Below are 13,790 nucleotides of genomic sequence, written 5' to 3' on the forward strand. Positions count from 1 at the left end.
GAAGTAATGCAGCCTGGCTCATTTTTTAGTTTGTCAAATGACTGCTGGGGGTGGGAGATCTCCTGCCCCCAGCAAGGCCTTGCACTCTGGTGGTTGGCAGAAGAATGGTAGTTGGTGATGTCATACCTCTCTAGGAATTGCTGAAATCTCTATAAAATCATAGAGTTTTTTGTGATTCCTAGAGAGACATGATGTCATTTCTGGGTTTTGCTGATGCTCTCTCTTGTTCATGCTTACCTGGTCTCTCGCTGGTTTTCAGGCCTGGCCTGGTCACTCTACTCATTTGGAGATGCATGCTGCTGATTGGTGAGCTGTGTTGGAATATATGTTGCAAGGTCTGACATTCAGTCATTATGGGGTTAATGTGTTTACCTAGTGTTTCTGTTGCTTGTGTTAACCTGGAAGAAAACCTGGTACAGAGCCAATAGCCTTATCTGATTCAAAGCCCAGGAAACTGAGGTGTGTTTGTAAACTGTTATTGGTCAATGTCAGGTGACTTCCTTCCCAAAAAACTCAAGAAGAACAAGAAAAAGAAGAATCCCCATTGACCATGCATTTTAAGTTTGTACTCCATAGTGTCAAGATGTAGCTTATAGAGTTTCTTATTTTGTAGGAACCCCATGTACCTTTTTCCTTTAGAAGTAAATATTTTTAAAAGCAAACAGGAGTCTGACTCTCTATTGATTCAAGATCCATTGCAAATCTGAATTTAAACTGTTTTAACCCACTTCTCCCAACAAGCTGCAGGGGCTGAACCTTTGTTCTTCTGCTTCTTGAAGATGATGGCTTCATGATTTAACCAGAGCCACTGATTAGACTTAGCATGCATAGGAACTAAAGAGGGAGGCACGGACAGAGCTGCCTGGTCATCATGAGTGAGAGAAATGGGGATGGGGGTGGTGGTCAGTTTTGGCAAGGGAAACAGAAGAGACTGTTGTAGAAAACCCAACTGATGAAAGGACGCTCAGGGGCATGCCCAGGAGTTGCTATATATTACGTCAGACCATGGAGATTCTCGGTAGCTGTCATGGCTCAGAGCTATTGTTGGACCTGCCTTTCAGGAGCTTGTCTAACATGTTTTTTTAAATCCATCAAAGTTAATGGCCATCAGCACTCCTGTGGCAGTAAACTCTATAAAATGCGTTGTGTGGAAGAGGAAATGCATGCAGCATTGCTCTGTGAAGCTCCCTGAACTTGTTTTTCTGTGTCTCTCTTCTGACTTGGGAAGTTGGGTTCCAGGGAATGGAAGCAGCTCAAAACCGGGCATTGCAGCCGATGCTGGATCAAACGAGCTGGTATCTGGACTTGCTGTTTGGAACGCAGGCTTCACTTCTGCCTTATCCTGAGCTTGTGTACTGGGGAAGTTTACAAACAGGACACTAAGGAAGCAATTCTCCCCCTTTTATCTCTAGCTCTTAATATTTGGAGAAGTGTTGTGTTTATTTTCCACAAGCCCAGGACCCATCTTTTTTCTCCAGGAGACAGCACGGAACCCACTAACCTGCAAACATGTGACAGGAAGAGAAGCCAGAGATATGACTTTATCAGTGGAGGTGCTCTGGGCTTCAATTGTGTGCAGAAAATTAGAGGAGCAGTGAGTGGGAATGGCCAGGCTGGGCCAGGGGGGAGGGTGGCAAGAAGGCAAAGGACAGTTTTTGTGGGATCTCTGATCTTGCCTGTGCTAAAAGAGGGGATTCTTTCCACTGCTTAGTGCCATTGTTTTGCTACTTCTAGGCTTGGGTTCAAAGAGAGGTTCAATCTCCAGTCAAACAGGTTTTGTGTATGTTACTCAAGCAAGGATAACTCATCATGTCCTCAAGTGTTTTCAAAAAACCTCACCTCCATTTCTAGCTGAAGGGTTGTGTCTGGTAAGACTGAGGATCTGTCAGGAAAACAAGATAGCAAAGCAACACTAGAAAAGCAAAGAAGACTTTTGGCATGTAAACTCCACATTGATAATGTGGCTTCAAGTGGAGGAGTAGGGAATCAAACCTGGCTCTCCAGATTAGAGACCCGCTGTTCTTAACCACCACACCAAACTGGCTATAGGGGCTTATGATGACACAGCAAGTGGTGCTCCTTGGCCCATCTGAGAGTCACATACCCACAGACTGAATTCTACTGGTTTAGATGCATGTTGCTGAAATTGTGTGTGTGTGTGATGTGCTGTCAAGTAGCTTCTGACTTATGGCGAGCCTATGAATGAGAGACCTCCAAAATATCCGATCATTAACTACCTTGCTCAGATCTTGCAAACTAGAGCCTGTGCCTTCCTCTGAGGAGTCAAGCCATCTCATTTTGGATCTTCCTCTTCCTACTGCCTTCCACCTTTCCTAGCATTATTGTCTTATCCAGCGAGTCTTGTTCTGTTCTGTATCTGTTCTGTCATTTTAGGAGTTTCCATTTATCTAAATGTGGCTGATAGGAGGAGGAGTAGGCTTGCCAACCCCAGGTGGGGAAACTCCTGGAGGTTTGGGGATGGAACCTGGGGTGAACCCTAATGCCATAGGGTTCACCCTTCAAAGGAGGCATTTTCTCCAGGGGAACTGATCTCTGTCATCTGGAGATCAGTTATAATTCAGGGAGCTCTCCAGGCCCCACCTGCACTGGAGGTTGGACACCCTAAGGAGGGTCTTCCATGGGTGGAGTGGGTAGGAAGACCTTTTGGTGAATGGAGACAATAGAAGCGGTGGGAGTGGCTTGGCAGAGTGGCTGGGACACAGCACCCCACTTTCTGAAGTATGTGCTGCCACCATCTACATAGGCAGATCCACTACTTGTATCTAATGGTTTTCAGCCTCCAGTACTAATTGTCCACCAGATACTGTTTTGCTAGTGAGATCCAGAAAATAACGGTTGGCAATGATAGCTGTTTTTGCTACATGTGCAGCGTGTCTACTATGTGCTTCTTTTTCTTTCACAAAAGTTTCTAAAAGAATCATAACCTAATACATAGATGCATATTTATGCTGTAGTGTACAGTAGTGGTTAAGTGGATGGATTGTGAGTCAGCACTCTGATGGTTCGAATCCCACTACTGCCATGAGCTCAGCGGATGGCCTTGGGTAAGTCATGCCTCTCAGCTCCCCAGTTGTATTGTGGGAATAATAACGACACGGATTTTGTTCACTACTCTGACTGGGGCACAAATCTGACTAACAGAGCAGTATATAAGTACAGTAGTAGTAGTAGTAGTAGTAGTAGTAGTTATTATTACATATAGATTTGAGCATTGAAATTGACCATTCTAACAGACCATTATAACAGATCCCTGAGCATTTGTCTAATCAAAAAACCTTTTACTTGCTTTCTGAAATGGGGGGGCAGGGAATTGTAAAATTGGATTCTGGCATGGTAGGCCTCTTTGGAGAGGAAGTTTCATAATACTGTAGTTGTGGCTGAGAAACCCATGACCTAGCCTGACAGTTTTCTCTTTTTCTGGAATTGGAAAAATGGTTCTGAGATTTTCTTGCTCTTATCTTACCAGTAATTAAACAGTTGGCTTTGAATCTGGCAATTTTGTTAAACATGTGTGTGCTTATTTTTTCTTTCTGAGTTATTTCAAAGAATCTTTAATTCCAGGAAACAGATAAACCAGAGCTATATAAAACCCCTGTTTTTAATCAAGTAAACATTACAGATGATCAGATAAGACTATTATGTTTTTATCTTGTTCCCCATTTTGTCTCTCCTCAACAATGCAATGGCTATTATAATCTAATCTAAGCTCTTCCTCCAAGTCAATCTGGACACTTCCCTTAGGACTGACCGACTGAGGGCATTTGAGAACAAAGACACCAAGTCTCCTCTCCTTCATTCCTCTTTATCCCAATTGCATTCATAGCTCCCAGTAGGCCAGAAAATATTTATTTAAATTCATGAGTGAACGTAATGCTTTAAGCTGTGAGTGATACCCAATGTCCAAAATAATATTAATGCAAATTGGAGACCCATGTAGACTTGTGGGGAAGGGGGAAATCCTGTTCCCCCTTTCATGACTCCGCCTCTCCACTCTTGTTGCATCTGGCTTCTCCATCTTTCTTTCTTCCCTCTGCTTTGACTCTGCTCCCCCAATAAGTGCTTGCTCTTTTTTTCTCCCCCCCCTCCACCTTGCTCATCCATTATTTATCTTTTTTACTTTCTGTCCTGTTAAACTACCCTGTGCCATTTCTGCCTTTCTCCTGGCCACTTGCCTCACCTGTTTGATATTTTCTTCCTTCCCCTCTCCTGCCATTCCCATTCCGTCCCTGTGTTATCTCCATTCTCCCCCCTCCCAAACCTACCTTTTTTGGCACCAGTTGGGGTGATGTGAGCAACCTAAAAGCCACCCCCCCCCCAGTACCTCCCGCACATGTACAGAGTTGTTACTGTTTTGGATTATTTTTCACAAAAATTCTGGTTTTTCCCCTAAACTTGGAGTTTCCCTCAGGTTTTCAGAAACATATACCTTAGTCCAGGGCCCCACTGTGCAGATTTTTAATCCATACAGTAGTAGTAGTAGTAGGAGTAACAACAACAACTACTACTACTACTACTACTACTACTACTACCACCACCACTACCATGTGCATATATACTGCTCTTCTGGACAGATTAGTGCCACACTCAGAACTGTTAACAATGTCAGTGTTACTATTATCCCCACAATACAGCTGGGGTGCTGGGGCTGAGAGGAGTAGCTTATCCAAGGCCACCTGCAGAGTTCATGGCAGTAGTGGGAGTCAAATCAGCAGAGTGCTGGCACAGAGCCCAGCCATTTAACCACTATGCTACAGCAGCTTTCAACCGTCTTATGGTTGTTAAATATGATATTTACATATTGTAAATGGTTGCATGAAGTAAAAGTGTGAAGAGTTTTCTGCTGGAAAAGTCGTAACATCTTCATCAAGTTTTTGGAGTAGGGTAAAATCTCAAAAATAATATTGGACAACAAATAACACTGAAGTAAAAATGGCTAGGAATGGATTTAATGCTATAATTGTAAGCAAAGGGGTGGTTTCTATTTAGCAGCTATTCAGCTATCATTCATGTGTTTACTTTCAATCTAAAACTTGATGTCTTAATTCTGTTTTTTTTTTTTTACCATGACTTTTAAAATTTCGTACACACACACACTGTTCAGTGCGGGGAAAAGATGCCATTCATAGGACACGAGCAAGATGTAATTTGTGTGCTTAATTTGGGGAAGGAAATGTTGAAAATTAAAGCCCAGCAAGAAGATCTTATCCTCACAGGTCTTTATACTGTGTTACCAAGCTATATTGCTTACCCATAGCAATGTATATTTCTTGTTTCAGTTTCACAGTCAGAGAGTGATGTGACTCCTTTGATTAGATAAACAGAATGCCACGTTCTTCTTGGACTGTACCATTTCAGGCTGCAAGGGGAGGGCCACTGAATTTCAATGGTCCCCATTCAAGCAAAAATCTCACACCTCCCTGCATATAAAAATTAGCATAACTTTCTCCCATACTAAGGTTCTAGATGCAAAAAGCTAGAGTTGTTTTTATAGCAAATGTTCAAAAGTCTCAAACCCTAGGAGATTTATATGTGCAATGGTAGTTTTTCTAGTACCTTGGTTCTGAGTCGATTAGAGAAAATCACCCTACATGTACAGTATGGTCTAGGAAAAGTTTTACCACATCTTTCAGCTGACTGCATAAATGGATCTAAAGGTTGGTCTCTGAGTTCCTTTTGTATGTGGAAACCACTAGTAATAGATTCTTACTGATGATGTGTTACTGTTGCTGCCCTATTGGGTAAGGGCAGGTTATATACTTCCACATTTGGTGGAACAAATTCAGCTATGTAACATACCTTGGTTAATATAGTCAGTTGTTGCTATATTTGTCCTTGAGAAAAGGGTTATAAAACAGGAAAGGCAGCATCTTTTATTAGATCAACTTTTGTTAGAGTAAAAAAAAACCTGCAAATGTTTGGGTTATGTCTCTCAAAATATGTTGGGTTTTATTTGGTTATGAATAAATGTCTCTGCAACCTTCTACAGACAGTGTGTGTAAAGTAGTTTGGTATTAGGCAGACACAGGGACCCAAAAATGTTCTGTTTGTATGGATTTCATTAGGGGAACATCTGGAAATTTGCTATCAAGAGCATCAAAAGAGGTATGTTGTGCTCCATGCACTGAGACAGGTAAAATCAATGGACTCAAGTCATAATCCAATACATACATACTGTATTATCATGGATCAAAAGCAACTTGGGGGAGTGGCAATTTTCTACAAGGAAAGCAGTCCAAGGGGAGAAAGGGTTAACTAGCCTTTTGCTATTGCACTGTTCTTTCTCTTTTAAATCAGAGCCCAAGCAGCTACTCAGCACACAGTTTTTCAAAGCTGACAAAAAAAGAATCACAGCACTACGGAATTTGCTCTCTTCTTAGAAAAGTGGCCTATATTCAGATGGGGGGGGTACTCTGCATGGTAATAAAAAGATGCCAAGACAACCTAATTATGTGCCAGGAAAAGCTTACATTCTAAAGTGTGTGGTGCTTCTTTTGTATCATTTACACTGCTTCCGCTGGCATTTGGGAAGCACAGAAAACTATGTTCTGAAGTCCTGCTCTCAAGACACTGGACACCCTGGTGAGCTCCTTCTTGCTTCTGAGACTTTATGAGTCAGTGCCTACACAATCAGGCCTGTCTTCGTAACTTTAAGGTCTAGAAATACTTGAGCAGAGCTGACTCAACCATAGAGGCAAACTAGGTGACTGCCTACGGTGCCACAATTTCAAAGGTACCTGCCTCTGCTCAGAATACCAAATCCAAGAGGGGGTGGTCCCAAACAAAATGAAACGAAGCCGAAGAACAGGACCACGTACAAAAGAGTTTAATTTTCTTGCTATCAAAACTCCAATATAAGGCACAACGAAAAGCCAAAATCAATTTTCTTGCTTTCAGAAACGGGTTTGCCGGCTTGGAAATTAGGCCCCGTTTCGCACAATGTGCTTTGTCATAAGCCACATGTAAATCAATTATAGTCTGCTACTGCTACTTTTCTCTTAGAAGCTTCTGTTCCCGAATGATTATACTTCATGGGGTACAGCCGCCAGCACATTCCGGTGCTGGCGGCTGTAAATTCTAATGCACGCACTGTAAATTCTAATGCACGCACAGCAGGTAGTGCGTGCATTAGAATTTACAGCCGCCAGCACCGGAATGTTCTACCAGTGAATTCTCTTTATACATGCCGTGTGCGAAGAAGTGTAGGATGAGGGTTATAATGGGGAGATTGATGTGACAGATTTTTGAATGTATATGTGTATCTTTAATAGAGTGGTTGCTCTTGAGGAAGACATCATGAAATCTGTGGATTATAGTCGGCCCCAGATTGGGCGTTGGGCGTTGAAAGGATTTTTCCACCAACCTCACCCTCACAGTTTTTTTCTTATTGGAAGAATTCAGTAAATAAAGACACGGAAGAAGAAATAACAACGGAGACGGTGTTCGGATAATAGGTTTATTGTACATGGCCGTTCCAGTGGAATTTATTGAGATTAAGAATGGACTGCTGCTGCTATTTTTCTACTGGAATATGTTTTCATTGAATGTTTATATTGATTGTATATTTATGAACTGTATGATATATAATTGTTATTGATGCACTAAATTAATTTATAGCACTTGCACTTTAAAAATATAAAAATTCTTATAAAAAATGTTTAAAGTGACTAAGGTTGACTATTGCTTCCTGTGGGTTTTCCCATTCTCGATACACATTTTACTATAAGCAGAAAAAATTGATACATGTCCAACCCCCCAACCCCCCTGGATGATACAGATTGACAGTAAAGCATATGTTCATATTGATTTATGGTGTGCCATTTCAACAAATGAATGTTGAATGGCTGCCTGGGTTTGCTTTGTTTTCTCAAATAATCCCTTGGTTATTTTTTACCCTGGAGTAGTTACCTGAACAGTAAACTCTGTAATTGCTACTATCACGACGTGGGTGGAAAAGGTATAGCAGAGGAGCTGAGACATAATTGCTACTAAGAGGTGTAATAGTCACACAGAGAGATTTAAGATGGAGTAAAAGTTCACCTGCAGGACAGGCTGTATATCTTGTGTCATAATAACACAACAGACACTTTAACCGTATCTATTGGAAAGTGTTTCCTAGGTTACCTCTCTTGGAAGTTTAATTTCCTTGCCCAAAATCTTGAGTATAAATGTGCTTTCCCACATACAGTTTCAACAGATTTTCCTTGAAGTACAGGTAAAACCTGCATTTGTTGCAGTAGACATTTGATGATGTCTTCTGCATTCTGTTAATGGGGAAGAGAACCTCCCCCAAAGATATGGGTGGAGGAAGATTGGGACAAATAGGGGTGAACAACACATTTGATAATCTCCTCTGCATTCTGTTAATGGGGAATAAAGACTCCCACAAAGTTATGGGTGAAGAAAGATAGGGGAAAATAGCTGCATGGGGTTGTATCAAGTCAGTAAAATGCTGCAGGGGGAAGGCTTAAAACCTCGCTTCCCTTGTGCAGCTCTCCTGATTTGAATTCAGGCCCCAAACGCCTGTTTACATTTTTAAAAAGACAACTCCCCCACCCCCATCCAAATGCTGTAGAGAGCACAGAATTGCCAGCGTCACATCTGGTTTGAGCCTCTCGACAGCATCATTTATGGGTGAAAATGCTGTCGCTGTCCTTTACAGTCCGCCTCCCTCATGGTAGCTTGAATAAAGTTAGGTCCCTTGCCCTCCTGGCTGGCTCTGAACTGTTGAGCTAAAAATACTTTTGATTGGGAAACAATGGCAAGGAGTCCCATGGCACACATGAAAAAGAAAAGATTAACGTTTTATTATGAAGTGAACTTTCAGCGCCTTTGTTGGGTGGGTGTCTTGAGGTACTTTTTTGGTCGTCTTGGACGATAAGCTCCTTCCTGTTAGTCAGGCGGCTTTCCATTTTGTCTGCCTCGTTGGGGTCATTCAGATTTAATTATTCAGACAAGTCTACACGCCCAGATAATAGAAGTTTAGCTAACCCTCTCCCTCCTCTTTGTCCGTTTTGGTTAAGAAAAGAAGAGCGGAGAGGGGGAGGAAAATCCCCCTCCCACATTTCTGTTTTGGCACTTGGTGCCTATCAGGAAACATAAGATAATACACTTCAGAGGGCTTGGAGGGTCTCGAAATGCCGAGAGATTACTTGCTTGATAACTCTTTCTCTATCTAAAGCTTAGAAAGAGAGAGTTGAAGTTCACAAGCATAAACAGGAAAACCTGACATCACTCTCCCTCTGTGTGAGTGTGAGAGAGTGTGTGGGAGGAGTTTGTCTGTCTCTGTGTGTCTCCGCACACCACTCACAGCTCTTTGTGGTCACGATGAATTGACTGCCGAGAGCGCCGCGCTGCCCAAGGGAGAAGCGGTGCCTCTGGAGTTGAAGGGCGGCATGTGAGAGGATTGTTAAAGCCTTTTTTTGCAGGACCCATCATGCCCTTCCGATGTAGCAAGGAGAAATCTAAGGATGAAACTGCTTTGGAGAGCTAAAATGGTAATGGAAGGGTTTTCTTCTTTTTCTACAGCGGGGGAATTCCTGTTTGGGGAGACTGGATTTACTTTTCTTGTTTGTTTCCCCCCACCCTCGAATTCTGTCTCCAGAGAAGTGTTTCCCTGTCTTCACTGGGTTTTCTCATAGTGAATTACTGCTTTTAAAAAGATACTGATGTGGAAAGAAATTGAGTTCTGTGTGCATGCATGGTGTTGGAAAGGACAGGAGAAAAAAATCTGGGGGGGGGGGGAAGCTAGCTGGACAAACTGAGGATATTTTTCTCCCTGGATGAATTGCAAGGAGTGGTGTTTTTTTAAAAAAAACAAACATGTGCTTTATTTGTTTTAGGATATACCACCCAAGGGGGTTGGATGCAGCACAGGTTTCAAATAAAGTTGCATAAGAGATTAGAATGGTTGTTTCCATGCAAGCCAGTTCTGACATTTGTAACTTAAAAAAAAAAAGGATGGAAATCTATAAGACATTCTCATGCTTCCATATCCTGCTTTCATACACAAAACCTCTGAAATTATTTTGGACCATCACTTCCTAACAGATGAAGAGCGAGTGTAATTTAAATGCCTGTTTGAATGTGATCTGCCTGCCTTCTAATTCATCAAAATTGCAGCCTGCTTTGCAGTTGAAACTGTAGTGATAATACTTGTTGCGGGGGTTAGTGGCGGGGGGGGGGGGGTTGGATAAAGAAGGGAGTATTTCCTTATGGGAAAAAAGACACTGTAAAAATTTGAAATATGTGAAAGTCCTGGAAAAAAATAATACGCTAACTGGAAACTCAGGGTGTCCTCCTGATACCACAGGAAAGGGCAGCTTGCCAAGAATCTCCCTCTGCTTTGCCTCCATTGAAAAGTTTCTTGCCTTTTGATGCGATTGTTATATTTATTTTGTATAGCTCATCTGTGCATTCAGCTTTTGGAACAAGCTATGCAGCAGCTGGCCTAGATTTGTGCTTAGTGAGGAAAATATTCTTATTAGTATTTGAAATGGAGTGTTTGTTTTTTCTTCCTGTGGCAGAGCTCAATTCAGGACTGGGGTGAAGAGGTAGAGGAAGGAGCGGTTTACCATGTCACCTTGAAAAGAGTGCAGATTCAACAGGCTGCCAATAAAGGAGCGAGATGGCTAGGGGTGAGTAAAAAAAAAATGCCACACTGGCATCTTGTGCAAATGCTTGGTGGACTTTGGAGTCCTGGTTGAAAGAGCTGAATTCCAAGAGAGAGCGGCTGTGCTGTAAACCGTGCCAAAGCCTGGTTTTAACATCAAAATTTTCGCAAGACTTCTTTTGTACTTGAGTTATTCATCTCTTGTATGAGACATGAGACTTAAGGGCTTTCGTTGCTGTAGTTTCAGTGCCTCACTCCTCCCACCAGGCCCATTGTAGTATGTTTAAGGGATTTAAGTTTCTGATGCTTTTGCCTGTCTCTTTACAGAAGAGAGAAGAGGTAGAGCAGAGGCTTTGCAGATGGAAGGCCACAGGTTCAGTCCCTGGCTTCTCTATTTAAAAGATCCCCACTCTGCCATGAAATTTACTGGGAGACCTTAGGACAGTCAGTTACTCTTTTTCTCATCCTGGCCTACTGTGCAGGGTTGTTGTTGTGATCCTTCTGAGCTCCTTGAAGATAGGGTGGGATAAATATGCGATTGCTACAGCTCAAGTAGCAGGATTGGAAAAGAACTCATGTCTGCTCTTCTGACTGCCAAACAAAATATATAGTAGGGAACTTTGTAGATCAGTGGTTTGACTCCATGTAAAACAGCTTCATACATTCACAGGTGTTTCATATAGCCCTTAATCAGTCTGAGCAGATTATTCCTTCCACTGCAATCTGATGTCAAGGAACTGCTGGTTCTTATGGGAACCTTGCATGCTGCACAGGGCTCATAATATAGAATAATATACAGTAGAAGAAGATTGGCAGAGGTGGGCAAGTTGACTTTTTAAGGGAAGCTTCTTTGACTTCACCAATCTGCATGGTGGGGTATCTTTGATAAGTTTTTCCAAGGAACCCCAGGATTCCATGGAGCAGGCTTTGAAAACCTGTATTCTAGAAGGTGATGCCAATTTTATGGTATGTAAATTCGATAAGGATAGCAAAGTCATTGTTGCAAAATCCAAAATCTTGTTCTTTCTATTCTACACAGGCACATTTTTTACTTTGTGCTGTTATATAGTGGTTGTGTTTCACCCTGTCAAAGACTGTGCTTCAGTGGCGGGTAAAACACGACTTGGTCAGCTGCTTGTATTAAACGGCAGACATGCCACTGATTGTATCGAGAAGGATAATACACCAACAAGAAGCTGGGCTATTTATAAAATATTACCTATTACTCAGAATCCTTCAATTGTCCTGGTTTAGAATCCTGATGAATTCAGGTTACATTAAGAGCTCTGAGTTATTCAGGAGGTTGCCAACACTAATCACTGACCTGGCGGGGAGAAAGAATAATCTTTCTACATCTTTCTTATTCAATGGGATTAGCAAGGTGGCAGCAGCCTATGCCGTTCTTCAGTGTCGCTGATAATTTACAAAAACTGAGGATCCAGTTGATAGAGTTGGTTACTCTGGAATGATTGTTACAGGCTTAAGGAGATGTGGCACCAGACACGGTGGAAGAAGAGGGGTCACACCTCTCTCCTCATATACCCTATAATGACATATACCCTATAATTGCATTTACTCTCTCGACCACCCCCAATTTTGAGAATTAACAAGTTATGCTCATTAGTCTGATGCAGTTTCTGCACACATAGGCTTGAAACTTAAGCCTTGCTTACCTTTGGAAGCACCCCTCTTAATCTATGGAGGAGGTTTTCCTCTGCTGTGCAGTTCCTTCCTCTTGCTCCATGTGCTTTTATTTATTTATTTACTTACTTAAGTTATTTATAGTCTTTCTTTCTTACTGCGACTGAAGGTGAATTATACATTGGGAGTCAGTACAGTCGATTTCAAAGACATTTCAATAAGCAATGTAATAGTGTATACTATTACATGAATAATACACGATTACATTAATAGTGTATATAAATACACTCTGCCCCATGGTGCAGAGTGGTAAGCTGCAGTACTGCAGCCCAAGCTCTGCCCATGACCTGAGTTTGATCCTGGCAGAAGCCGGGTTCAGGTAGCTGGCTCAAGGTTGACTCAGCCTTCTGTCCTTCCGAGGTCAGTAAAATGAGTACCCAGTTTCCTGGGGGTAAAGTGTAGATGATTGGGGAAGGCAATGGCAAACAACCCCGTAACAAAAAAGTCTGCCAAGAAAACATTGTGATGCGATGTCCCCCCATAGGTCAGTAATGACTCGGTGCTTGCACAGGGGCCTACCTTTACCTAAATACAAATTTGCAAAGCTTTAAAACTAGCTGCAATCTAACACAGAGTTGAAGGAATGCTAAACAGAGCGTATGCCATTCTGACATAACAAACAACATATAAACTACCCAGTAGGATCATACTTACAGCAACAGACAGTACATAGAAGTAAAGTCTGAAGCCTTCCTTACAGTACAGCCTTCCTATCTGAGTCAAAAGCCCTCTTGAATAATGCGGTTTTGCATCATTTACGGAAAGCCAGAAGACTTGTCCTGGATAGATATGCCCTGTCCGGATATGGTTTACAATGTGCTTTATGTTGGGATTTGCATTTTGTTTATAAAATGATACTGTTTTATAGATAGTGTCTTATATTGAAAGGGTGTTGCGACTTCGTTGCTATCCATGGCCTCATGTGCCCATCAGGTGGAAAGATGGGATATATGAATAAATTAATTATTAGTGACAGTGCTAAATATTTAATCATTTGTAAGCCACCTTGAGTACACAAAGACAGCCTAGAAATTCTAAAAATAAATTTTACAAAGATGTTTTAAAACTATCTATCTCAGCGTGTTGTAATTATAAAATGCCCATTATGTGGAAGCTGAGCTTGTGAATTCTTGCTGTTTTGTAAGACATCTTTTTCTTTAAAAAAAATAAATCTACATATAGTTCCAAGAATCTTTAGATTACTGACTGCCTTGAGATTTAATTTAAACACAATCGTTGTCAGGAGCTGCAGTGTTGTACAGCACCATCCTTGGGCGAGATAAGTAAACTTTGCCCTGCATGTAGATAGTGCTGAGAATTTCTCCCTTTTCATATTCTCAAGGAGTACGCAGTGTTCTCAACAGAACAGATGATTTCAAATCTGCTTCCTTCTATGGGTGGCAAATTTCCCATCGATGCCTCCTGTTTGTAGGGATGGTGAAAAAAAATAAAAATATTT

The 13,790-nt window shown here is 41.7% G+C and overlaps 1 protein-coding gene across 3 annotated transcripts in view; it reads left to right on the forward strand.

Moving 5' to 3' along the window:
* Positions 1-9,355: 9,355 nt before the first annotated feature.
* RGL1 (ral guanine nucleotide dissociation stimulator like 1) overlaps positions 9,356-13,790 on the forward strand; it is a 110,946-nt gene continuing 106,511 nt past the window's right edge. For all 3 annotated transcript variants that reach the window (XR_008597019.1, XM_054979344.1, XM_054979345.1), the window contains exons 1-2: positions 9,356-9,515; positions 10,545-10,655. Coding sequence is in view for 2 of the 3 variants with exons in the window: in XM_054979344.1 (XP_054835319.1) it covers positions 9,489-9,515; positions 10,545-10,655 (138 nt within the window). In the remaining variant the exon portion in view is untranslated. The remainder of the gene's footprint in view (positions 9,516-10,544; positions 10,656-13,790) is intronic.

Source organism: Eublepharis macularius, chromosome 5 (genome assembly GCF_028583425.1).
Source record: "Eublepharis macularius isolate TG4126 chromosome 5, MPM_Emac_v1.0, whole genome shotgun sequence".
NCBI classification, from domain to species: domain Eukaryota; kingdom Metazoa; phylum Chordata; class Lepidosauria; order Squamata; family Eublepharidae; genus Eublepharis; species Eublepharis macularius.